The following is a 25911-nucleotide window of genomic DNA, read 5'->3' on the forward strand; positions in this document are numbered from 1 at the left end:
CCTTGCATTTATAACACGATTGCCTTGCCCACTCTTGGGGCTTGGAGCTGATTACAGGCCAAGAAGAGGAAATAAATTATGACAGAAATATCAATTTTAATTCCCATTACACTGCATTTTTTTCTAAACTGATGATTACGCCATTCATACTGCAGCACACACATACATGCACGTATACATAAAAAACTAAAAAGCCAAGCATTTTTTTCCAATAGGCTTTCCTGGTTTCCTTGACTGCTTTTCCTGATTAAAGCAGCATAAAGAGAGCCATTTCCCTCAGTGCTCAGGGAAATGAATCAAAACATCCCCGAGGACGACACCTTTATTCCCTGTACGGGAAACAATCTCACATTTTCAGAGCTGATAAGATTTAGAAAGCGACACCCAGTGCCGCCTGGCTCGGTCACAGATGCACAGCGAAAGAGTTGTTATACCTCATTAAACTACAGACTTCTTCATATCTTAAAAAGCAGTCAAACTTGTGTGGTTAGACGTCTCTTAATTAACTCCAACCACTTTACAGAATTCAAAGTGCAGTGTCATATGTTTGTTAGTTGTATAGTTATATGTAAAGCTGTCTATAAAAGCTGCTGGTGACACTTCAAAGGAAAACTTAAGAGTTTAAACTTTAACTATACTACGCAATATCAGTCCATAATTTTATTATTTTATTATTTTATGACAAAGAGCTGTAATTTGCCTCTCTGATGTAGCCACTTCTTCTCAGACTGCCTCAGCCACTCCTGATTTAAATCAGTGATTTTCTACATTTCCAAGAATGACTTTCAGTGACCCACAGAGTAAGAATGTACTTGAACACCTCAGCGGTAGGATTAGGTGAAAAGAGCAACAGTCGAACAAAAGTAAGAGATTTTCCGGTCAAGAAAAAGTGAGTTTCACCTCTTATGTAAAAATGTCCTGTGGCTGCATTACATTAAGCTTTATCAAGACTACTGTCAGTGTCTCCTACAATGGCTCTTTCCCTGTACCAAATTCTCCAACCTCCGACATGCAGAAGCTTTTTCTAATCTGATCATCTGTCTGTGCACTCACATTCGCACTCCCAACTCATCAAATACCGACGACTGGTCAGTTGCCCTCAATGTCAAACTACGACACACTATACACCCATCCAGTGTCAGTTTTGTACGTTCAGGCACTGTGTGTCAATTAACGCTCATTACATGCATTGTATTTTCAAAATAAAGAGCCTCTTTTCAAAACAAACTTAAAATGTCGGTTAAAAACCAATTGTTTTTAGCTTTACTGCCTCAGGTTTGTGCAACAAGAGTATGTGGTTAGGTTTAAAACAACATAAGTATGTTTGTTACTAACTTAATACAATGTCACGTAACCTACATCACAAGTGTAGCATGCTACACAGACTAGCACGCTATGTTGTTACTACAACATCTTGATTGACTTTTGGTTCAAGGCTCAAGAGTTTGTTTGACCCATCCATTTCCCCTCCCGCCCGACCTATGTGGACTTAAACGCTCTTTTATATGGAAGTTACTCAAAGCGTCAAAACATGCCGCCACCTGCTGCGTCTCACACTGCCACTAAAGGGTGCCTCTGTGTTTCAATATCTGACGCCAAGGGCCACTGACCAAGCATCAGTATTTCAGACTGGGATCAGTGCCTTCCAAAACCACAACAAATCGCTGTTGAAAAAACGTATAGGCTAAGGGAAAGATCGAGGCTTGAGTTCAAATCAAAGACTGTATAAAATAAGGGTCGTAGCTACTGTGACATCACCTAATGGTTTGTGGCCTCCTGTTTTGAAGCTTCAAGTTTAGCATTTCTGCCATCACCATCTTGGATTTTTGAAGTCTCACAGACAGCCTGTCACTCAAAGCAGCCCATCCTTAATTATGCGTAACTGTAGGCCGTAATAAAATTTAAAAGGAGGGGGTAAGGGTTGTCATGCAAGGCTGTAAACATGTTTATTTCTGCTGTAAAGTTGGGCATTTTAACATGGGGGTCTATGGGGATTGACTTGCATTTGGAGTCAGCCTCAAGTGGCCATTAGAGGAAGTGCAGTTTTTTGCACTTCTGCATTTGCTTCATTTTTTGTCCCTGGATGTTGCAGCATGGCTCAAATAAGTACTTATTTAAAATTAAGGAAACATGTTAGCTTGGGTTTAATGGCTGCTTTGTTACGGTTAGGGTAGCTCCATTGTCATGGTAACAATAATAAACACATGGTTTTGGTTAGGGAACTGGACAAGCTTAAAAAAAAACAACACTGTCAGATGGAAACAGAAAACAAATGAAATGCTTTTCTTCAAACGTCAAAAGTGCTACGCAAAATAAATTGTCTCCATACTAGTTGGATTGAAAATGTCTGGATGTTTCTACAGATACCCGAGAGATACTCAGTGGAAGAAGAAAAATAACCGAAATCAACAATATGGACTAAATGCAAAACATGTCAAGGAGAGGTTTAGTGTTTTAGGGTGGACATTTCTATTCCGGGGTGACCACTCAGACACAAACGTAGACTTCCTGTTCTGTGTAAACTGAATTTCTGCCACTTAACTAGATCTGCATAATTGATGACAACGATTTTGCTCTCAACAATAAATTACATTTTATCTGGTGCAATACCGGCACGGTGAGTTTAGAGTACCTACTTTTAGTATCGGTTTTGATTCAAAGATTTGAGGCATGTTTTATTCATACTGTGCATTTCATAAGTACAGCGTGAAACCAAAGGCTGTCTTCTGTCAACTTAAGTTGGAGAGAAATCCTTCGCCCATTCACTGCAGCAGAATCTTTTTAGTTTTGACCTTTGGCCTGTCAGTGAGCGTGACGGGAGGGCCTGCGTTGGCTCGGACTGTGGAAAACAAGGCCTTGTCACTAACCCCCCCGTGAGCAGATAAGCAGAGAAAGACAAAAGAGTTTAAGGCTGGTCGACTAAAAAAGAAAAACATCATGATCTCATAATGGAAAACCTCCTTGCTGTGAACTCACAGATGTGTGTCAGGAGTAGGGAGAAGCAAAACTAGTGCATGTCATTGATGTGATGAGAGAACGCTTTGAGGATGACTGTCTTTTATCTGCGCCGAGCCGAGCTGACAACCAAGAACTTGAATAAAAAAGTACAGCGAGATAGCAGTCATCTCCAGCCTCATACAAAAACCATGAGTACTGGATCCCAAATCTTACCAGTCTGCAGACCTATTTTTCTGATAAATGCTTTATCACAGCAGTTCTCTGGATGCCATAAAGGCGTAGCTTGCGATTTTAGAGTGTGTGTAAACTAAGCCCTTAAAAATGACATTTTTTTGGTCTGTGACAGTTTTGCCATTTTACAAATCTGCACCATGTTTAATCCTATCCATATAACTGAGAAACATCTAAGACAACTTCCAAGGTTTTCACATCCTATCACATCCCCCATCCAAAGCAGACTCCATCCATATGAAGTGCTGAATGGTGATCATAGGGAAATAAGCGTTTTCCCCTTCCAAACAACAGGCATTACACAGATTAACAGTCTTTGTTGAAACATATTATTACCACATAAGACCCTGTCGAGAAGGACCAGATGTCAGATAATAGGCTGCGCAGAGTGAGGTAGGTGCTGGCCTGAAGCCACTTAGCAAGTAAGAACAGCTTCTTCCATATAAACCTCCGCACTTTATGGACAGTTTGTTGTCTGGGTGGGCAACCCCCTTATACCTTCAGACTGTGTGCGCTGAATATAGGTTACACATAAAGGCATGGGCGGATCATGAGACAATGGACCCATGGGTACAGACACGCAGAAGGCCCCACCATCTCTGCTTCACAAGGGCAAGTTGTTTAGTCTCTTTCTGTTGCTGCTTTAGCATCTCTTTGTAGTCCTTATGCATTGCTCTGTGGTTGTGTTTCTTTGTAGTTTGTTTGCCTGTGGTTATTTTGCGCCTTTGTAGTCATTTTGTGTCTCTTTGTGGTTGTTTTCCTCCTTTTTGTAGTAATTGAGAGTCTCTCTGTAGTTGCTATCCGTCTCTTGTAGTCATTTCCAGTCTCTTTGCAGCTGTCTCCTGCATCTGTGTCTCCTTGTAGTTATTTTGGGTCTCTTTGTAGTTTGATTTGCCCCTTTTCTGTAGTCGGTCTGAATCTCTCTGGTTGCTTCGAATCTTTTTCTAGTCATTTTCAGTCTCTTTGTGGTCATTTCATGTCTCTTTGTAGTCACTTTCAGTCTCTTTGTGGTCATTTCATGTCTCTTTGTAGTCACTTTCAGTCTCATTGTGGTCATTTTGTGTCTCTTTGTAGTTATTTTGTGTCTCTTTGTAGTCACTTCATTTCCCTTTGTAGTCATTTTGTGTCTCTTTGTAGTCACTTTGTTTCCCTTTGTAGTCATTTCGTGTCTCTTTGTAGTCACTTTCAGTCTCGTTGTGGTCATTTTGTGTCTCTTTGTAGTTATTTTGTGTCTCTTTGTAGTCACTTCATTTCCCTTTGTAGTCATTTTGTGTCTCTTTGTAGTCATTTGGTATCTCTTTGTGGTTGTGCCTCTTTTGTAGTTATGAATTCTCTTTAGTTGCTATGCGTCATTTTGGGTCTCTTTGTGGTCATTTTTTGTCTCCTTGCAGCTGTGTTTCATCTCCTTGTAGTTATTTTGTGTCTCTTTGTAGATTATTTGTCTATGTTTTGCTCCTTTCTGTAATCATATAGAGTCTCTTTGTAGCTGCTTTGCATCTCTTTGAGGTCATTTTGCATCTCTTTGTGGTCATTCCGTGTCTCTTTGTAGTCATTTTAAATATTTTTTAGTTACTTTGCGTCTATTTGAAGCCATTTTCAGTCTCTTTGTGGTTGTTTTGCCCCTTTTTGTAATCGTTTCGAGTCTCTTTGTAGCTGATTTGCATCTCTTAGGAGTCGTTCTCAATGTCTTTGTGGTTATTCTGTCTCTTTGCAGTTATCTATAATCTCTTTGTAGTTGCATCACATCTCCTTGTAGTCATTTGTGTTTCTTTGCAGTTTTTTGTGTCTGTGGTTGCTTTCTGTAGTCGTTTTAAGGTCCTTTGTAGCATCTATGCATGTCTTTTCAGTCATTTTCAGTCTCTTTGTGGTTATTTTGCCCTTTTCTGTCATCGCTATGAGATCCTTTGTGGCTGTTATGCTCCACTTTGTGGTCATTTTCAGTCTTTTTGTGGTTGTGTCGCTCCTTTTTGTAGTCATTTTGAGATCCTTTGTAGTTGTTATGAGCCCCTTTGTTGTCATTTTGTGTCTCTCTTGAGGCTGTTTTGCATCTCCTTTGAGTAGTTTTGTGTCTCTTTGTAGTCAGTTTCAGTTTCTTTGGTGTTGCTATGCATCTTTTTGTAGTCGTGTTCAGTCTCTTAGTGGTCATTTTGTGTTTCTTTGCAGCAGTTTTTATCTCCTTGTAGTTGTTTTATGTCTCTTTGTGGTCATTTTGAGACTCTTCCTGGATGGCACATACTAAATTGAGTGACATTTTGAAGGTGAAGGCCAGGGGGCCCCTGACACTTTAAGCCCCTGGACGTGTGCCCAGTAGGCCTGTTCATTAGTCCATCCGCGCGTACAGCATGACTATCCTCTATGTGTAACCTACAGTACATCCACCATCACAAGGTAACTCTATATGTGCACAAATTAATACACAAACCTTAACAACAACTCACACTGTTTGATACAGCAAGGCATCTGTTTATCCGCAAATTCTGTGGCAGGCTCCCTCTTTAAACGACATTTATGAATGACCATCACCAATAAACAACATAATGTTAGAGGAAACACACAACAATGTGTTAAACAGTTCTAAAATGAAAGTCATGCACATGTTGCTGTGTGCTGACAAAAGAAATGCTTGTTGTTGTGTACAAAGGAGCAGCTAAGTCTATCTCATTAAACACTACTGGGGGTGTTTATTGGCTTAGCTGGCTGGCTGGGCTTTGCCTATGAACAGCAGCAAGACACAGGCATTATAGGTTATAGATTGGCTGCTGCAGGAGCCTGACACCTATAACACACACATTACATGTAAAACCCAAATAAACTTTTAACTGCAGACAGGCACAGCTGAGACAGAGCAGAAGTTGCTGTAAAAAGAGAAGGGCTGATTACCTTTCCTTGACTTGAACCTTTGTTTTTCTGGCCAGTTTTTGGCATCACACCCGTGCCTCCTCTGCTGCTGCTGCTGTTGCTGCGGCTCCGGTGCTGTACCGTGTCTGCTGCAGCGCTCCGTGCGGCTCCTCAATCCAAATCACCCGAGCAGTCTGCACGTTTCCAATCGCTCCGAAATAGCTCGACTCTGAAAATAACTGCACCGATCAACGCGGCTGCCACATTCAGTCCAAACGCAGGAGACGGTCACAGTAGCGACACCCATGGGTGTACGCGGCGCAAGCACGGTCTGCAGCAGGTAGCTCTGCCCGGACTGACGGCTGCTTCTTCCCGCCCGCCAAATGTGCCGAGTGCCGGGGCCATTCACAACTAAAGTCATGTGTGTGGTGCAGTCAGAGCCAGTCGGTGCCCAGTGCCACGCAGCGCCGCAACATGGAGCGCTGCTGACCTGCCTATCACTGTGTCAAGTCACTTAAACCTTTCAAATATCACACTTCCGGTGCTACCTTTCAAAATAAAACCATTAACAGCTGCAACAGTTTGCATTGCGTTGCGTAAAGCGCGCAAACAAAAATCCAAATATACTTCATGAATACACGTAAGCATAATAAATATAAATGCATCCTTGTTTATTACGTTTTTAAGATCATCGCTGCCGTATTTCCGGTATCAATCTGTTTTTCTCTGACCGGCTTGACGCAGCTGAATTCCCCTGCGAGCAGCCGGAGCACAGGAGCAAACACAGTGGGGGTGGAAAGGCAGTACTAATGAATTATTTATGATGAAATAAGGCACTAATACCTAAATCATTCATAATTATTCAAGAGAAACAAGGTCGATGCCAATCAAACTTCAATTCATCTCCCCTGCTGATCATGGCACCTGACATTTTGAAATGATAGATGGAGAACAGGTTGGCCGGTGTCAGACATTATCCTGACCTCTTCCTCGATCAGTCAATAAAATTACCTATCAGCCAGAATTACAATCAGGGATGTTGCATAGGGTAAAATTAACTATACACCGTGCTTGATTGTGGCATTAATGGCCCTCAGACCTAAATCTATAAGGCATCAACTCAATGTATCACAATTACACTAATATGCAATAATGCAATTTAAAAAATGAGAACAATATCTATTGATTATATTGTAGTTTGTTGTTATTATAATGAAGGGTGGCCATAGCTTAAGTATACCTTTGATAATTTACCGCCACATTAGGGCTGATTCTTACTGATTACTGAGTGAATTAAAACCTGGCATTAGCTGTAATCCACTTAGTCTTTTATCTTGTGATTAACTCGCAACCAGTGTTCAGATATAAACTTAGGTAGCAATAGAGTCCTTTATTGCAGCTGCCTCCATAAAGTGACTTGGGGTTAACTTTATGAGGCTTCTGCACAGGTACAGATATTTTTTTTTAGTTCCTATGTGTATTTTTATCTCCAGTGCTCACTCATCATTTCATTAAGGTCAGGCTTTTCAATTATTAATTTGCTGGTGGGGGGAAGATGTTCTCTATTACATCTAAAGAAGGTTGCCGTGCTAGAGTAAACCCCTGATTAATCAGTCTTTAAGATATAAATTACTCCTCCTTTGCTAGCCCATTGGACACTTGCCAGGATTAAGACATGCCAACATCATACATCTCAACTTGTAAGCGATATATCTCCTTTGGTTGGCAGACATAAAAAGGCCACCAAAGGACATATTTGTACTTAAAAGGTTCCCTCTCTGCAAACGGTAATGAGAAATACCTGAGGGTGGCCATGGAAACTGGCTTTGGTGCAGGGTGCATGTGTGTGTGCATGTGTGTGTCAGTGAGTGTGATGGACGAGGTGGTCACAGATAGCCAAGTGCTTGAGCCACCCGCTCTCTTCTGGAAATGCTTCCACTGGCATTGAATCAAATCCTGCCAGAGCTTTCTCTACCTCTGCCTTTCGCGTATACTTTCCCTCTGTCTGTATATAAAGAATGAAAACAGTAAAGGTGAGTGCACAGCCCACGCTGCCTTTAACAGACTGCAAGGGGAGGTGAGATTAATGGGGCCTAACACAAGATTGCGGGGAGATCAGCGGAGTCGTGGGGAGCCAGGGAGTGACTCAATGAAGCCTGGCCCCGGATCTTCTGCTAATCTACTGGAGCTCCGGCTCCTCTGGCACAGCCATATGTGTGATGTTAGTATCTTTAAACCACTCTCAGATGCTATGCTAATGGCAGACTGAGAGATCAGAGAGTCTGTGCTTTTATCAGTTATATGTGGTCATGAGGGGGCAGAGATCCAGAAGCAAGTTTGTATTCAGAAATAAAAGTATTAAAATGTGTGCCCCATGAGGCAATAACCCAACATGTACAATGCCTAAAAAGAACATTATTTCTAGTCTTTTGTGAGTTTGTTCAAGATACTAAAAGGCAGAGGTGGGACCAAGTCATTGTTTGACAAGTCACAGGGAATATCATACAAATTTAAACTTTAATTTTAAACCACCATTATTTAACATGCCTTCCAAACCTTGAAAGCATGTTATCTTTAAAAATCACCAAAATTAATTTACTGAAACAAATCATTGGATTTTCACATTTCAGAAGGTACTTGAACACATCATGTGCTAGGAACGCGCTTCCTTCAAAAACAAAAACATAACCAGATCTGAGCTATTTCTGCTATTTCAGAGTGGAAACCCGAAGCTTTTTTCAACTTCAGGATTCCATCTTTAACTTATACATTTCAGTTTTCAAACACTGAAGAATAAGTTTTAAAAATCTAATTACTAATGTATGGTGGCGGGAGGGCTATGTATTTCCCGCAAGGAACTCTGGGAGGCTGAGGAAAAAATACCTGTACCTCTGGGGAGGGTCAAAATAAGAAATAAAATTAAAAAGTCACACCCCAGCCATCTCTCCCTTCTTAAATAGGTAAATAACAGTTCCTAAAATAATACATTGGCCACAACAAGAAGTAAGAAACTAACTAACTTTAAAATAAATAATAAAATGTTACATCCACGTTTGTCATACACATCTCTATGTACGTGAACGCGCATCTCCATGGAAACGAATCTGTGGTGGTATTTACAGCTGCAACTCCAGTTTCACTTCAACTGACATCATCTTTAACATCGATTTGTCTTAAAACGTAAGTTAAATTTGTAACACTGGTGTTAAATATTGTTGTAATATAATTAATGGTCATAATGAATTATCATGTTTCCTTCATCTTAAACCAGTACAGAAAACGCAAGTGTGGAGTTTTTGTCAAAAGTAACTGGTTTGAATCAGTCTCTTATGTTGTTAATAAATGTAATTTTAGCTCTAAAAGGGTCAGATTGTTGATGTTATTTTCAACTTACTATGGCGGCCGTCTGTATTTGCCATTCAAATAGGAAACCGGAAGACGGTCTTGAGGGTAGTTAGCCAGTTAGCATATTAACAGCACAATCCAGTGTTGAAAGAAAATAGCAATGTTACCGTGTGTCAGGAAACAATTTACACAAACCACCAGGAAATGTTTCTGATAAAGAGCTCAATAGTTTAAAAAACTGTCTTACCTTAAATAACAAGTTTGTTTCTACCTCACTCCTTTTTGTCTTTAGCTGTTGGTTTACATTTCTCACTTCCGTTTCTCCTCTCGTGCGCTGGCTGAACTGTCAATCAAAGTGATTTTATTCACCGACGGCCTCCACATGATTAATGGCGGAAAAGACAGGCCAACTGATGCCAACGAGGGCCAACGGCGAGGGACACACCGTGGCGGCAGACGCCCACCAACGGCCCGACTTTGACCGACGGCCAAACGTTGCCTGGTGTGTCAGGGCCTTTACTCATATTTGATACAAGCGTGGGCTGTTAAATAGTTGGCGCATTAATTTAGAACGGTGAACAGACAGTTTCACTGGAACTACTTTGTAGTTGTACAGCATCAGTTTTTAACTGACACACCTCAGCCAATCAGAATCTAGTATTCTCCCGGACCCTTAAAGGGATAGTGCACCCAAAAATGAAAATTCAGCCATTATCTACTCACCCATATGCCGACGGAGGCCCTGGTGAAGTTTGAGTGCTCACATCCCTCGCGGAGATCGGCGGGGGGGGGAGCGGCTAGCACACCTAATGGCAGACGGCGCCCCAGACTAACGTCCAAGAACACAAATTGAATCCACAAAGTATCTCCATACTGCTCATCCGTAGTGATCCAAGTGTGCTGCAGCCGCGACATAAAAAGTTGTTTGGAAAAACGTCATATGAACTCTGTTTTTAGCCTCACTGTAGCCTGTAGCTCTGACTGCTTCTCTGTGCTCTGCGCTCACGCGTGCGCGCTCAGAGTGATCGGTGATGCACGGTCTCTGAAGAGCAGCAGTCTCGTCAGTACTGATGTCCAGATTCTCAAGTGCAGGCATCGCCAATTCCCAGTCTGAGCAGCAAAGACTTTCCTCATCCGTTGGCATTGCTTTGCATTTGAAACAACTACACCACCAGGTTTCCAGTGCTCGACTCCGGTATTCTGCGGCTGGCTGAGGGTTAGGCTCATGAGCTGCGGCAGCTGCTTCGTCCAGTAGCCTGAGTTCCGTCCGTATACTCGGGCTCAAACAAATACAGCTCATCAAAGAAATGCTGTTCCTCCTCAGTTTCAAAGTCTTCAGACATGTTGGGCTGTCCTTTGCTACAAGACCGTAGTGCAAATTATCTTTTAGCTACTGTGGTTACTGTTGTCTCTCCCTGTGGTGCACGTGTCACGTGATGTAAATACGGATGAGCAAAGCTCATGCTTTCGCTGGTTTCGCGCAAGCTCACACATGTGAGCGCGGAGCACAGAGAAGCAGTCAGAGCTACAGGCTACAGTGAGGCTAAAAACAGAGATCATATGACGTTTTTCCAAACAACTTTTTATGTCGCGGCTGCAGCACACTTGGATCACTACGGATGAGCAGTATGGAGATACTTTGTGGATTCAATTTTGCGTTCTTGGAAGTTAGTCTGGGGCGCCGTCTGCCATTATGTGTGCTGGCCACTCCCCCCACGATCTCAAGGGATGTGAGCCCTCTAAAACTTCACCAGGGCCTCCATCGGCATATGGGTGAGTAGATAATGGCTGAATTATCATTTTTGGGTGCACTATCCCTTTAATGTAGCAGACTGTTTTTGTTTTTTTTTTATATTGTCTGTCCCTCTTGAGTTGCCGTAGGGCAGAGAAAGTTATGGGGTGACATTTTGCTGTTTTAGGGGGTTCATTAATGTGTAAGAGTTTTGGAGTGATGAAAATGAGTGGTCAACGGTTGCCTTTGGAGCTAGTGCACTATCTTCTGTCCTGTTTATTGTTTTATTAATTATTCAGTTACGCAAACCCAGGACGCTAGGCTACAGAGTAATAATAGCTAAATTCATATGAAGAAATATAAAATATAAGAAATGTCATTTTTCCAAATCAGACAGGTTTACTTGGCTAATTTTCCTCTGAGAATTTACATTCTTGCTGAAAACAAAACAAAAAAATACTAAATCTAAATTTAAAATTGTATTTCAAAACGGTTTATGAAAATAAATGTGTTTGTACATACTTTGGATTAAACAATGTGTTTTATATGTGTTCAAACAATATTAGATATTGACAGAAATGTGAATTTTATATATGTCTGCAAAAGCAAAGTTCCTTGTAAAGTTTATCAATGGTATTATTAATTAGTACTCATGTGTGTCTTATATGGAATACTGACAAGTGTATTTCAAGTGAGTTAATGTTAGAAATATTATAATTGCCTCAGGTCTCCCCAGTTGAAAAAACATAAAACATGAAAACATAACATTAATTAGATTTATTTCACTTTTGTTTTTATGACCTCTAACAAATTAGCGCCCAAAAAATTAGTACCCCTATTGGTTAGTCCAGGTTTAGGAAAAGAGTTATAGTTGAGCATTGTTACGTTATGTATTTAACATTAAGTATACTGAGAACAACATGGCACATAGTCAATACACCTGCTGGTGAACACAGGTGTTACACTTTGCTACAGACTTACTTTCCCAGGATTGTTTCACACCTTCAAAGGTTCTTCTGCTCAGGCTAGTTGCCATCTGTTTTGTTGTAATTAAACCCCTGACACTGTAAACTACTTTGTGTTTCAGCATTGTACTCAAAACTGGGAGGGTCAGGGTGCTGAAACATTCGTCCTTGCCATCCACTGTCTCACTGCCTCTTCAATGTGTCAGAGTCAGGATCGGGGGGAGAAAGAGAGGGCAGATACAGGGGTGACACAGGACACACCTGAGAGGTAACAACTTAAACAACACCACAGCAAGAGCTTGCACCACATAATTAGAAACTACCCCATCTGTGGAACATACTCATACCACAGTTTCTGTATAGCAGCATCCAGTGCCCCTCTTAAGTCACACAAATGTACACTCCAAAACCTCTTTGCTTGCCACCTGCAGTCGCCCCCCTGCAGCTCTGGGAAAAGTGCTTCGTCTGAGCCAGGGAGCCCATCGAATAAAGGCTCTGTGTCCTGCCTTCAAGCTGTCTCCAGTGGAACCCAGAGCATGACTGCAGAGCTGGCAACGACTTCAAAGATTCCCCACAGAGAAGAGGCCCCCCTGGCATCCAGATGTAAGTTTTCGAGGATACATTTTGTGCTGCAGGTTATAAAGCAGCACACAACTGGCCAGTTTTCTCACTACCTTTAGGTCCATTTATTTTTACAGCTCCTATGCCATTTCATTAGCTGTTATTTGATATCTGCTGTGTTTCAACACGAGCCAATAGGTTTGATATCTTTTGCTGTGTTTTTGCATCTCCTCTTACCAAGGCAACAAAGCGGACCCTGCGCAGTATCACAACAAGCGCAGGTCCGAGCATGCGAAAGACAGAGGATTAATTGGATCCACCGGTGGGGAGGCGAGCAAGCAAAGACAAAGCCGAGGCTTCCTGAGGAGATTTGGCCAGATGAAACACCTTTTCAGAAAAACAAACACTGAGGATACCGCAGACTCTGAGCGTCCCTCCAGTGCTGAGGCTCCGGACGACTTCCTGGGAGGTGCCACCGCTGCCTCACATGTTCCCACATTTCATACATTGTCCAGTGAACCTGGAGAGGAGGAGGAGTCAGGTGACCTGTTAAGATCTCCTCCTCTCTCTCACATCTTCAAGTCTTTCAGATCACAGTGAAGAACACCAGCAGTTTCACCTGTTAGTAGTGATGGATACACTCTCAATCCTCTCCTGGCGCAAACAAGGTGGGCTCACGTGCTACCTACCACTGACAGACTCAATATGGGCTGTGTGATGTGGCCGAGGCTGACACACCAACATCTCCCTGAGCTTCAGTGAGCCAACATCACAGACACGCCTGATCTCTCCACTCAGGAGCATCTTTTGGGCGGGGTGCTCTCTGACATTGAGGAAGACCACTGCACTACTGACAGGCTGCAGTCTTCTGCTGAGGGTGCCTCTGGACAGCGAGATAATCTGAACATGAGTGACCTGATGCCGTTCAGGGATATCAGAGAACGAGCACACGTTCAAGAATGTCAAGCAGTGAAGGGAGGGGCTGTTGTTGCCCAAAACACCCAGTCTCTAAACAACAGCAACATAGAGACTGTATGCACAATCAAACAAAGGTAATCATATGCTAGCAAAGTCATTATTTAAGAGAGGACCAGATGTCAGATCTGCAACAGTGGCGGTTCATTCACCTCGACTGCCTGAAGGCATGGATCTGCTCAAGAATCGAGTTAGGTTAGTAGATAGCCACAGGTAAACTGAGACAGAGTCAGCCAGTGGTCAAAATCAGGTGGTAAAAAAGATGATGGCCGCACTTTATGACAGCACTTTTGCTCCCACCTGTTTTCAGACTGACGACATCCCTGTTTCTACGAGGAGAAACAGACGTAATCAGAGTTGGTAACATATTCCAACCCACTCCCCAGGGTAACTGTACCTTCTTGAAGATTTGTTTTTATTCAGCATAGTACTGAACAGAACAGGACGACCCACATGGAAGCATACAAAGAGAATAATTGGCTCTGAATTTGTTACTTTTAGCACCGAGGTGTTTGGAGGTCAAACCCAGAATGTTGCAATTACATGGGAAACACCGCAGAGCCATCAGGTCTCCTCAGAGGCTGCTGTTGAATGTTAGCACTATGAATAGATTTATATTTATCAGTGTTTTGATATGGGAAGGGAACTGCCTTGAACTTTGAAATTAATTATTACCTGGATGTGTATGCATTAGTCAGACCAAACGCAGCCCGGTTGCCAGAAGATGTTACTGTTTCTGCAAAGCAGGAACACATGATATATGCATGTGTCTTACAAATCATATCAATGTTTTTAAGTAATGTAGAATATGACTGTCATTGGGATGGGGAAGGAATGAATCGCGTGTCACAAGGCAAGACGCTTGCCAAGCTGCAGACCACGGTTCGAGACCAATAAACAACACAACTGGTTGTGTGTCAGCAAGTTATTGCTGTGTTTCTAGCGGCTTTTTAGGCCCCAAACGTGGGTGTTTTTCAGGGATCCGTTGCTGTGTTACCTGCTGCTTTTTAGCCCCCAAACAAGGATGGTTTTTATTGACTCAAGGCTATTTTTCCTGCAACTTTTTAGCCCCCAAAAGACGGTGTTTTTACATGACACATGGCTATGTTTCCTCTGGCTGTTTAGCTCCCAAACAAGGGTGGTTTATAGTGACCCCTGGCTGTTACCCAGGTGCATTTTAGCCCTCAAACAATGTTTTTTAGCGACCAGTGGCTCTTTTTCTTGCTAATTTTTTGCCCCCAAACATGGGTGTTTTTAAGTGATCAGTGGCTGTGTTTCCTTCGGCTTTTTAGCCCCCAAACAAGGGTGTCTTTTAGCGACTTGTGGCTGTTTTTCCAGGTGCTTTTTAGCCCCTAACCATGAGTTTTCTTCAGTGACCGGTCACTGTTGTACCTGTGGTTTTTAGACTCCTATATGTGGATGTTTTTAAACAACCACTGGCTGTGTTTACTGCTGATTTTTAGCTCCTAGTAGAGGTTGTTTTTAGTGACTTGTGGCTGTTTTTCCAGCAGCTTTTTAGTCCCCATACAAGGATGTTTTTAAAAGACTCATGGCTGCTCTTCTTGCTGTTTTTAGCCCCCAGACATGGGTATCTCAAAGTGAATTGTGGCTGTGTTTACTCCGGCTTTTTAGCCCGCAACGTCGGTGTTCTTTAGGGACCTGACTGTTTTTCCTCTGATTTTTAGGCCCCTAAATGTGCATGTTCTTAAACAACCCCTGCCTGTGTTTACTGCTGATTTTTAGCCCCCAACAGTAGTAATTGTAGTGACTTGTGGCTGTTTTTCCAGCAGATATTTAGCCCCAAAATGTGCATGTTTTTAAGTGATCCATGTCTGTGTTTTCTGTGACTTTTTTAACCAACTTGTGGCTGTTTAACAGCAGGTTTTAGCCCCCAAACATGTTTTTTGTAACCATAAACAAGCATTTTTAACCACAGCATTGTTAAATCATAAAGTGTGAATGTATCTACTACACAATAATATGCAAATACAACATATCTGTGGCTTCCATAAACATACAATGCCAACATTTATTCTGGCAAAAGGGTTGATTGATTTGATACAAGTCCCATATTGGACCAACCAAAACAAACAATTTTCTGTTTCCAAACATATTTGAAATACTCTATGATAAACTGAAGGACATTATATTATTATACAGATTGAAAACTGATTTTTCTTGGTATTAAGTGGGATTATAAACTCTGTCCTTAGGTTTTGCTGTGGCTGCTGCTTTTCTGATGAGAAAGGATGAGACTCAGAGGATTCAGAGAGAGGAAGAACCCCTCACCAGTCACCAGAGTCACCTGACACTTGATCCTCAGCCAAACCCTTATTTTTAACATCCTGGCTGATGAGTAACTCAATACTAAGTACAACAATAAACCACTGTGCATCTAATTCAAGTGAGCAGATCAATGTAGCACAGGAATAGTAAAAGCAGTGAAGACATACAGCATATTAGGATTAAGTTATTGTTTAATACAATATGTTTTAATACATTTACCATCCAGTGCCTCTTTAGTGATTTGTTCCTCTGGCATCGTTTCATTACACTGGATATTTCTGTTCATTCTGTTTCATGTTTTATTCCGCTCATCTCACAAAGGTGCACACATTCTGCACCACCTACCACTACTAGAAGTCAAACTTCTCGGGACTCAAGTCTATGCTACAGGGGAACTGGTTCTAACAATGTGCATCAATGTCACGTGAGCAAAATCGCTGATGCTCCTCTGTGAGATTCCTGTGATGTGGCTCAGTTCTTCCACAACCTGCAATGTATTAAAAGTATCAAGAATAAGCCTACATCAACAAAAACAGTTTGTATGGAACGTATTTGTGACAAATTAAGTACATTAACTAAACTTGGACTAGGCAGATGACTTGATATGCTTTGATGTGGCTGCATATGCTGTCCACAGTTTCAACATTTAACCCTCTGAGACCCAACAAGCTGCCAGGAATCCCAGCTGACATTATTGTAGTGGGCAAAATTTGGGCGAAGGACAAACGGCATGGCCATTTCCAGGTCTCTTGACCTCTCACCTCAAGATGTCTGAATGAAAATAGGTTCTCTGGATACCTACGAGTCTCCCCTTTAGAGGCATGCCCACAACTTATGAGACATAATGGATCATAGGAATAGCAATGATATTCTTCAATGATAATGTTCTAACCCCCTATACACTCTTAACTGTACAGTTTAAGTAGGCGCCCAGGTTCTCAGCTTTCAGATGATGTATACAACTTCTGTGTGGCACATACTGTTGACCTGCTATCTATCTCCCCCACCCACCCAAATAAGACAAAAATCGGTCTATGTGGGTTTCAAAGGGTTGTAACACTGAAAACAAATGCTACTGTGAACTTAAAGAACTATAGGAAGTGTTTCACCTGTTTCCATTCTCTGACACAAAGGATGAACGCAGCCACGGCGATGACACCAACCCCCAGAAGCATGCAGTCTTCAGTCACTGTCACAAACTTCTCTCTGTTTAATGAGGATAAGTTTAGTATTAGAGCAGCTACAATCAATATTTTATGTTAATAACGGATCAAATGATTATGTGTAATAAGACAGGGGTCGCTAGCAGTGATGACGCCACACAGTTATCACCTGACTCTGCAGTTCTCTTCAACTTTTTAACATCTAAAAGCTCTAAAACCTCACTGTACACTGTCTTCTCAGCACCAAATGTTAGACAGACAAAGTAAGAGACTGGCAGGTGAACGTAATGGAGCATTTAGCAGCCAAAGAGCCTGATACTTCCCTCAGGACTTAGTGGAAACCACAACAGAGCTGCAAGAAAAGTTCCAAGTTTTGTTCAAGTGGCCAAAAAACAGTTACCACACGTTTCATAGCCTGCTACACCAACAGCATGAGGCTGCATTCATTGTCATAATTTAACAGCTGTATAGGCGTTGCAGGCGGTAAGCCATGAGAAACATGATGGCATATGACAAAATTTGAAACCTAAACAGCAAAGACACTTCTCAACTGGTCGTATTCTTCTCAACTGCCAATCAAGCAGCTTGTCCACTCAACCATGACAGAAACCACCTGTTCCAAAAAGTCAGAAAATGTGGATTAAAGAGAGACGTAGTACCTCTGTTCTCTGGGTGGGTCAACACACTGAGTGGTGGTGACTAACAAGGAGTCGTAGATGGCAGTCCTCTGAAGGCTGACGAACTGGAGAACGTGGTGGCACAGTTGATAGAGGCGCTCGACAGGGATGGATGGCTCATTGTGACCTATGACAGTTTAGTCAGCTTAGTCAGCACAGCTATTCAGTGGATGTGACTAAAATATCTTCATAGAAATAATTTTGGCCAGTTTGTTACATCCTGATACTTCACAAGTTATGGAGGATTAAAAATGACTGAAGTGTCAATAAATAAATAAATAAATAAATGTATAAATAAATACAGGGAAAATACATCATGGAAATAAATGTATAAATAAAAACAGACATAAACAAAATAATAAATAATATATGAAAATTATTCAAGATTAAATATCAAAAATAAAAATATGCTGAAATATATACAGACAATAATTGCATTGATAAAGAATAAATCAATAAATTAATCTGTAAATAAAAACAGAAAAAAAAAGAATAAAGAATATTAATAATTATAAAAAATAAAAATAAAGTATACAAAATAAAATGTCAAAAATAAAAATATGCTGAACTATACATGGACATAAATAAATGCATTAATAAATAAATAAAGAATAAATAAAAATACAGAAAAATACATGAAGATGGAAATAAATAATCAACTATAAATAAAGACAGCAACAAATAAAGTATAAGAATAAAGTATATTAAAAAAATTAGAAAAAAAAGTATGATGAAATATATACAGACATAAATAAATGCATTAATAAATAAATCTGGAAATAATCAAATAAATGTATAAATAAAAATAAAAAAGTTGATAATTGAACATAAAATAAATAAATGTCTTGTTTCTACATTTTTGTACAGCTATATTTATTTAATTTTGTATTTCTGTATGTGTTATTAAGGTAGGAGGTCCTAACCTCTGCATTTATCTCCTTATTGATGCATTTATTTATTTCCATATCTTCGTGATTTATTTATTAGTTTATCTATTCATTTATTTCTGTGTTTATTTATTAATTCCTGTATTTATTTATTTAGTGATACTTTTGTCCTTCATATCAGTTGCTCTGTATTTAAGTACAATATCTTACCAAGCACCTCCAGAAGGATTTCCACATATGTCAGTGGGTTAGGAGCATTTAATTTGAATTCAAGCCCTTTCAAGACCATCAGCTCTGATTCCAAGACAGTCTGCTTGGTAACACTGTGACCGACTGAATGCAGAAAGCACACAGCAGTGTTGTTGTCGATTATCTAGAAAATATTCAAGAAATTAGTATGAGGAGATTTGTTTATTTTTAATCACAGTGTATTAAAGGTTAATTTATTGTAGGCAGTGAAGACCTTACATGACTGTGCAAAGACAGTTTGCTTGCCAGCTGCACACAGGAGAAAACAATGAGAGGGAATTTCTCCTTGAGCTTGTCAAACACAGCATCCTCATAACTTCCTCGTTGATCAGCGGCTGCACCTTGAGGTGTGGGTGTGGTCAGTAGATCTGTAAGGTGCTTGACCATGAACCTGGGTGAGATAATTATTCAAATAAAAGCTAAGCCAATATCATTACGGGAGTGGCGGGGAAAAGCAAACATGCAGCTCCTTCTTACCTTTGAAGTAACTCAATGGCATGGTATCCAGCCAGCGGATCAAGTCTCAGCTCTCTAGTTATCAGGAGGATGTATTCTAAGTACAGGAAAACAAGAGAGGGAGGCAGAGCGTTAGCAAAAGCAGAGAACAAAACAGAATTGAGCTCAGCATGTTGGGACAGAGCTGACGGGCTACACGCAGAGCATTCAAAACACATTTGAAGAGAGGAAGTTGTCAGGCAGTGAATGTGTTTGGGGAAAACTGTGTAAAGTGGGAAATCATGTAGGTTTGTGAAATGGGATCAATACAACAACCATATATCTCCAGGTATTGTTGGTTATTAAACGTCATGTATAATCTCATCTCTTTGCAGTAATGTTAATTTCAAAATATTACTAATATTTTTCATCATTTATCAAGGAACAAATCATCTAGTCGAGATGATGAGATAAAATAACAGGCCCAGATGGTCCAGTAAAGACAAGAAGTCCTGGAATCACTGTGAGTAAAGAATATTAATACCAAACTCTGACTGTCTTTTCTGTGTACCTATGTTTGTGTGAAATGAGCCGAGAGCCGCGCCATTAAGACATTTAACAACCATGAATCACGACCATGCTGGGTTCTCGACACCACCCACCAGCCAGCACTGACAAAACTGTATCGTGACTGGACAGTTTTTCTATTGACCAGTCAGTCTGAAAGAAACCAAAGTATTCATTTGGAAACTGTCAGCACTGACAGTGGGAGAAGCATGTTAAAGACACAGACATAACATCTAACAGAAGTATCCCAAATGACAGTATTTAAATAAATCCTATCTTAACTCAACAAGGAAGCATATAGATGTTCATTAGATGTCATTAACGCTGCTCTCCATCTGCTCCTCCTCACGGAAGTGCTGCTCAAGGAATCTATAAATATAAAATATAAATCTTTAATTATATAAATATAATTACAGATATTTCATATTTTCCTTGGTGCTGCTGGCAGCTGGGTAAGGGGGGGTCTACTTCCTGGAGGAGTTTGTAATGAGAAGTGGCCTCCATAATAACAGGGCTCACAATCCCAGGTGTATAAATGACTTGAGCGTGATGACAGGGTACAGTGAGATACAGATAGTCCTGTACATTTTAGTTAATCCCATGGAGAGATGTCAGAGCGAGGGGGCCGCCCATTGACAGGCACCCCTGAGTAGGTGGGAGTTCTGTGCAGTGGCGGGAGCAGGAAGCGAACCAGCACCTCTCCAGGGACGTGAATTGCCAACCCTCTGGTTCCCAACCCAAGTTTCTGTAGACTGAAACACTGCCGCCCAATATTCTCAAGAATACATTCTCCATCAACATGTGCCAGGCATGGTCTGATTCAGTTCAAGGTAGTACGCAGACTTCATCTGTCTGAAGTCAGAATCTCAAAGATGTATCCATTGGTTGATGACCCTTGGAAAAGATGTTAAAATTCACCTGCATACATTTTGGTTTTGCCCGGGGCTCTTGGGTAACCCATTCTCCATTTTACAGCCCAATCCAAAATACTGGAGGTAAAAAATTGATCCAAATCCTCTTACAGCCATTTTTGGTATTCAGTGCGAGGACAATCATCTCCCTAAGGAACAGTCAAATTGCATATCTTGTGCCACTCTTTTAGCCAGAACACTTATATTACTTAATTGGAAGCAGGTGACTCCCCCCGGCCCCCTACTTTAAACACTGGGTGAGAGATACATTACAATATTTTAAGATAGAAAAGATACGGTTTGCTTTCTGAGGACCTACAGACAATTTTGGCATTGTGTGGCAGCGTTTCATAATATACCTGATTGAACAGCTGTGAAGTTGAGGTCCTGTTTGGTTTAAACATTTGCTATAGAATTTTACTCTATACTGAAGGTACACATGCACACACCTTGTGTATTACCGTTTATTTATTTACTTATTTCTATTTTTTTTTGGTTGTTTTTTTTTAACCCTTTTTTTTATTTTAATATAAAGTATTAAAAAACAAACACAATTATTAAGGACAAAAAGACAACCCCACCCATCCATCAACCCTGGAGCAAACAGAGAAATCCTGACCAGTAAAAGGAAATCTAATAGACAAGAAAGAAAAAAAAAACATTTTTCTTAATAAAGGGAAAAAAGACAACAAATTAATTAACTTGTGTGACATAAGTAGGGGAGTATAGCATGTTTCAGTACAATTTTTCAGCTTCCATATTTGCCACAAAACTTAAAAATGGTGTGTGCGATTGATCCTTAAAGATAAGATAAGATCAGATACACCTTTATTGATCCCACAATTGAGAAATTCCAGTGTTACAGCAGTCGAGGAGAAAGAGTCAGATTAAAAATTTTAAAAAATTTAAAAACTTAAAAACTAGGCATGCAAAAGAAAGTACAAAAATACAAGAAGCAACAATAAATAATAATAATAATAAAGAGAAGTGGATGATAACGAGCAATGAATAAAAATGAGCAGTGGATTAAAGAGAGCATATCTAGTGCAAGTGATTGTATGTGCAAAAAACAAACACAGGGGACAGTGGTGTTTATAAAGTGTCCATAGTGTCTTTAATGGTAAATGATGCATAACATCCTTAATCCAATGTCCATATATTGGAGGTGAAGAGTCCTTCCTTTACACAGGATGATGGGCTCTACTTAATTTACCATCTTGGGGAGTTACTCCAAATATCGCCATGGACATAGATGGGGCAACTAGCCATCGAAACATTGCTGAAAAAGTTTTACATATTTAATCCCAGAAATTAAACGACCAGAACATGTGACATGAAGTGGCTTGATTGTTTTTTAATGGATTATCTCATACTAGATTTAGTCTGTTTCGCAGGGGTGAAAAAATTAAAAACTAGCATTCTGCAACGAGGAAGTGTGTATTAAGATACCCACTGGTTAACTGCCACAGCTGTGTGTGGTTTAAGATAATCAAAAGCACTGTAGAGATTACAAATTATATAACAAATGTTTACCTGGGTGCCCTATAGAGGAATGGAGATGTTTTGAATATAATAGATAATGTAACTTCCAGGAAATATAATAAATAAGAACTGCAATGTTTCTACAAATAACGGTTATAAACATAAACCCAGATGAAAATACACTTGGCTCATAAAACAGGCAAAATTACCGTAATAATACATTTTGTTTGCTAGCAAGCTAAAGTGCAAACTGCTTTACAGTTAGCTTTAAGTTAGCTTGTAGGCTAATATTAACGTTACTCACCCGTTAGTCTTCTGTCTTTGAAGCTCCCGCTACATTTTGATAAACTGTTGAGGTTGTCTTTGTTTCTTTTGTTGAGATTAACAAGAAAATCTGTGAGAAGGTCAAACGAAATTTCGCGAAACTTGAAACTTGTATTTTCACTTGGAGAACAAAAGAACCGTTTCGCCATTTTACTATACTAAGGTTATCTAACGGTCCGGTCGTCTTCTTTAAACACAAAAGCTACATTTACAAACCTGTTTGTCAGAAGTAAATTGGAAAAGAAAATAATTAAGTTTGAATTTTCCAGAAGATGGCGTCATTGGACCGTTTTGGTTTTTACCGTGAGGGCCGATTCAACGTCTCCTACTAGGAACCATGTAGCTGCACTGGGGGCTCATTTGGATGTTGCACCGTTTCGTTCCGTTGGCTCTGTTACGTAGTAGCGCTCCTGGTGCTCAGTGTAGATCTCACAACACACTGATGGGCTGCTCACAGCGGGAATAGACGCCTCCTAAATCAGTAGATCATTTAAAATACAGCTGCTGGTGTAACTGCGTGAAACACCGTCACTGACTACAGAGTGCAGACATGGCCGACAAGACGCCGAAGGAGCCCGATGCTCGCGTTGCGACCAGGATAGACCCCACTAAAGAGGGTCTTTCGAAAGAGCAGCTGAATTTTATCCGACAGGTGGAGATCGAGCAGTGGAAGAAGAGGACACAGAAGCTGCGGACACGAAACGTCGCGACGGGACTCGCCATTGGAGCACTCGTCATGGGCATCTGTATCCTTGCCGAGCGCACTAACGTCAACACAAGGTGAACTACGTAACGTTAGCTTAGCATGCTAACGCTACTCAGGGGTCCCTGGATGTTGGATAACACTGTATAAACCCTTAACGCTAGTTTATCTGCACATGTTGACATTGGCAGTTATTGCGTTTGACTGTCTGGTGGATGTAGCTAAAATGTCCGAGGCTTAAAGTTCCCTATTAAGTGGATGCTAACATGCTAGCTATGACATAAAGTTACATGTCAGTTAGCCTAACTAAAGTGGTGTGGGGCGCATTATGACACTAAAAAACAGTTTAAATTTTGTATTTTAAATATCTGTGGGTAACTTAGTAATGTGCATGAATCGTTTAAACACTGTGCTCTTTAAATGTACCGAAGCTACAGCTTATATTAGGCAGGAAGCAGAAGGTGAACCACGGTCAGTCCAACTGATGTCTCCCGGTGTTACCTCCTCCACCTGTTCCTGAATGCGTCACAGGGTACTAGTGATGGCAGTGTTGAAAACTTATAAAAGAGAGCTGTCCCAGTGAGTGTTTCATTGTTGTTGTGTTTTTGTTTTTACAAAAATATCAGAATAAACTCATATATGGAAGCACATTTATATCAGGAAGTGGATATAAATTAATAATAATAAACTTTGTTTGTATAGCAGTTTTTAAAACACAGCTACAAAGTGCTTTATGGGACAGATAAAATAGTATAAAAAAAAAGTAATAACTGTAACAAGTTTCTTAGGTAACAAGTATCAGAGCTGCGGGGCTGTGATACTGTAGTACTGTGATAATATATGTTGCAATTTATCTTAATTTATTAGTTTTTTTCAACTGCAAATTAAGGAAAAACTTCGTCAACATCTGTTTATATCCCATATGATAAAGCCTCTTCATGTCACTTCAGTAAGTTTTATTGCAGCAGCATTAATGCAGTGGGCTGAAAAAGAAATTGATTCACTTGTCTAACGGTCTACCACAAGTTTAATTTGTATTTCCAACATTAGTAATTTATATAATAAAATGCTGACACTTTGCATCGGCGTATCTATACAGTATTGCATGCTAAATATTGCAATACTATGGTGCATTGATTTTTTTCTCCATCCATAACATAAATACATGAAAATAAAAATAAAAAATTGTAGAGTAAGCTAACTTACCAAGTCATAATTGTACATTTTTTTACTTTGACTTACTATCTCAAAATGTTGACCGACCTTGACCTATTGTTAGTTTGTTTTATCATACAAAACTGTCATCTACTTTTTAAAATGTTCCTGTCAAATAAGTTTCCCTATATTCACCAGTGAGGGCAGACAAAGGGCTGCACAATGCACTGTTAATCAAAATATAATTGAAATTGCATTATGACCAAGTGCACTTTTTAAATCACAGACACTGCAGTTTTTTAAATAAAGGTAAAATATGTCTCAGTATACTTTTATAAACGAAGCATTGTGGAGCTGCAGAGATGTCCCAGCCTACAAATCATATTCCAGATGTGAGGGAACATGTGTGTTTGGTACAGACCCCAGCAGAAATAGTTTTTTCAATTCTTCTTTTTTTCCAGTGAAAATTAAATGCAATAATCACCTTTCCCACTAAAATCATGTTGTTGTTTTTCTTAGGGTGCACAACACTTTTTCAACTATCAACTTTTTTCCTTAGTCAACAGTGAGTGGCACTATTGCAGGAACGATGTTAAAGTAGACTGCATAAGTTTTAGCTTGGTGTTCCATACTAAACTGGCAACTGAGTGTGTTAGATTCCAAAGACAGAGAGGGTATGATAGGACACATGACTAAATGTTCTGTTCTCAAGCAACTGGATACAAACGCCCGACTGACGCTGCTTGTCATGTGTTGGTCACAGTTTTCTTCTTGCTGTCAAATATTTTCCTTAACCATTTGCCCCCCCAACTAGACGGCTACACATTTTACTCCGTCTCCCAGGAGCGGATCATGGATGAAATGGATGAGGAGGCCAGGCGTGCGAGACTGCAGGGACCGAAGACCGGTGCCAACTGAGGCGCATGTATCACCTGCCTGTCGTTGGACTGTGTGTCTGTTCTGCACTTAACTGAGAAGGGACTTATGTGGACACTGATGCCACTGAATTATATTCCACAACTGGCCGCTGTAATGTTGACATAGCGATGGACTCTGTTTTGTCTTGATTGTGAAGATTAATTATGAGGTTCTGCTGCTGACTTATAACTAGATGTGTCTTGATTTTGATTAAGTTTGCCTGTCAGTGGAAAGGACGCATCCACTGACCTTACATGCTACTCAAAAACCCACACTGTAGAGCAATTACAACCCTTATCTAACAAGTTCCCAGCCCTGATCAGCTGATGAGCTCACAGTAAGAGGGTAATATCCTTAACCTTAGTCGTCTCATGATATTAAGTCTACAGTGGCCTTTAACAGCAGAGAAATGGCAGTGACACCACTGAAATGACACACGGATCAACCTGTTGAAACATTTATGTTGATAAAGTGATGATTTGTAAAATAAAGATATAATGTATTTGATTTTTTTTAATACAGAATTATGTCTCTGTAACTATTTATGTG

General features: G+C 40.4%; 3 protein-coding genes and 1 long non-coding RNA gene across 9 annotated transcripts in view; 2 read left to right on the forward strand and 2 right to left on the reverse strand.

The window, feature by feature from the left end:
- tanc2b (tetratricopeptide repeat, ankyrin repeat and coiled-coil containing 2b) overlaps positions 1–6209 on the reverse strand; it is a 254073-nt gene extending 247864 nt beyond the window's left edge. For all 6 annotated transcript variants that reach the window (XM_078163101.1, XM_078163100.1, XM_078163099.1 and 3 more), the window contains exon 1: positions 6070–6209. The gene's annotated coding sequence lies outside the window, so the exon portion shown is untranslated. The remainder of the gene's footprint in view (positions 1–6069) is intronic.
- Positions 6210–10359: 4150 nt separating this feature from the next.
- LOC117246877 (uncharacterized) lies at positions 10360–15957 on the forward strand. Its single transcript, XR_004500777.2, has 5 exons — positions 10360–11145; positions 12192–12337; positions 12501–12672; positions 12872–13682; positions 15819–15957. It is a non-coding gene; the product is annotated as an uncharacterized LOC117246877 (long non-coding RNA).
- Positions 15958–16064: 107 nt separating this feature from the next.
- cntd1 (cyclin N-terminal domain containing 1) lies at positions 16065–22901 on the reverse strand. Its single transcript, XM_033610888.2, has 7 exons — positions 22567–22901; positions 19345–19420; positions 19087–19258; positions 18829–18991; positions 17714–17858; positions 17001–17097; positions 16065–16378 (listed from the first exon to the last, which is right to left on the reverse strand). Exons 1-7 carry the CDS (start codon positions 22733–22735, stop codon positions 16271–16273), a joined length of 930 nt encoding a protein of 309 aa, XP_033466779.1. The 5' UTR covers positions 22736–22901; the 3' UTR covers positions 16065–16270.
- A 99-nt stretch (positions 22902–23000) lies between these two features.
- Positions 23001–25886, forward strand: coa3a (cytochrome C oxidase assembly factor 3a). Its single transcript, XM_033610890.2, has 2 exons — positions 23001–23332; positions 25259–25886. Exons 1-2 carry the CDS (start codon positions 23137–23139, stop codon positions 25360–25362), a joined length of 300 nt encoding a protein of 99 aa, XP_033466781.1. The 5' UTR covers positions 23001–23136; the 3' UTR covers positions 25363–25886.
- The last annotated feature ends 25 nt before the right edge of the window (positions 25887–25911 follow it).

This window comes from Epinephelus lanceolatus, chromosome 21 (genome assembly GCF_041903045.1).
Source record: "Epinephelus lanceolatus isolate andai-2023 chromosome 21, ASM4190304v1, whole genome shotgun sequence".
Taxonomy (NCBI): domain Eukaryota; kingdom Metazoa; phylum Chordata; class Actinopteri; order Perciformes; family Serranidae; genus Epinephelus; species Epinephelus lanceolatus.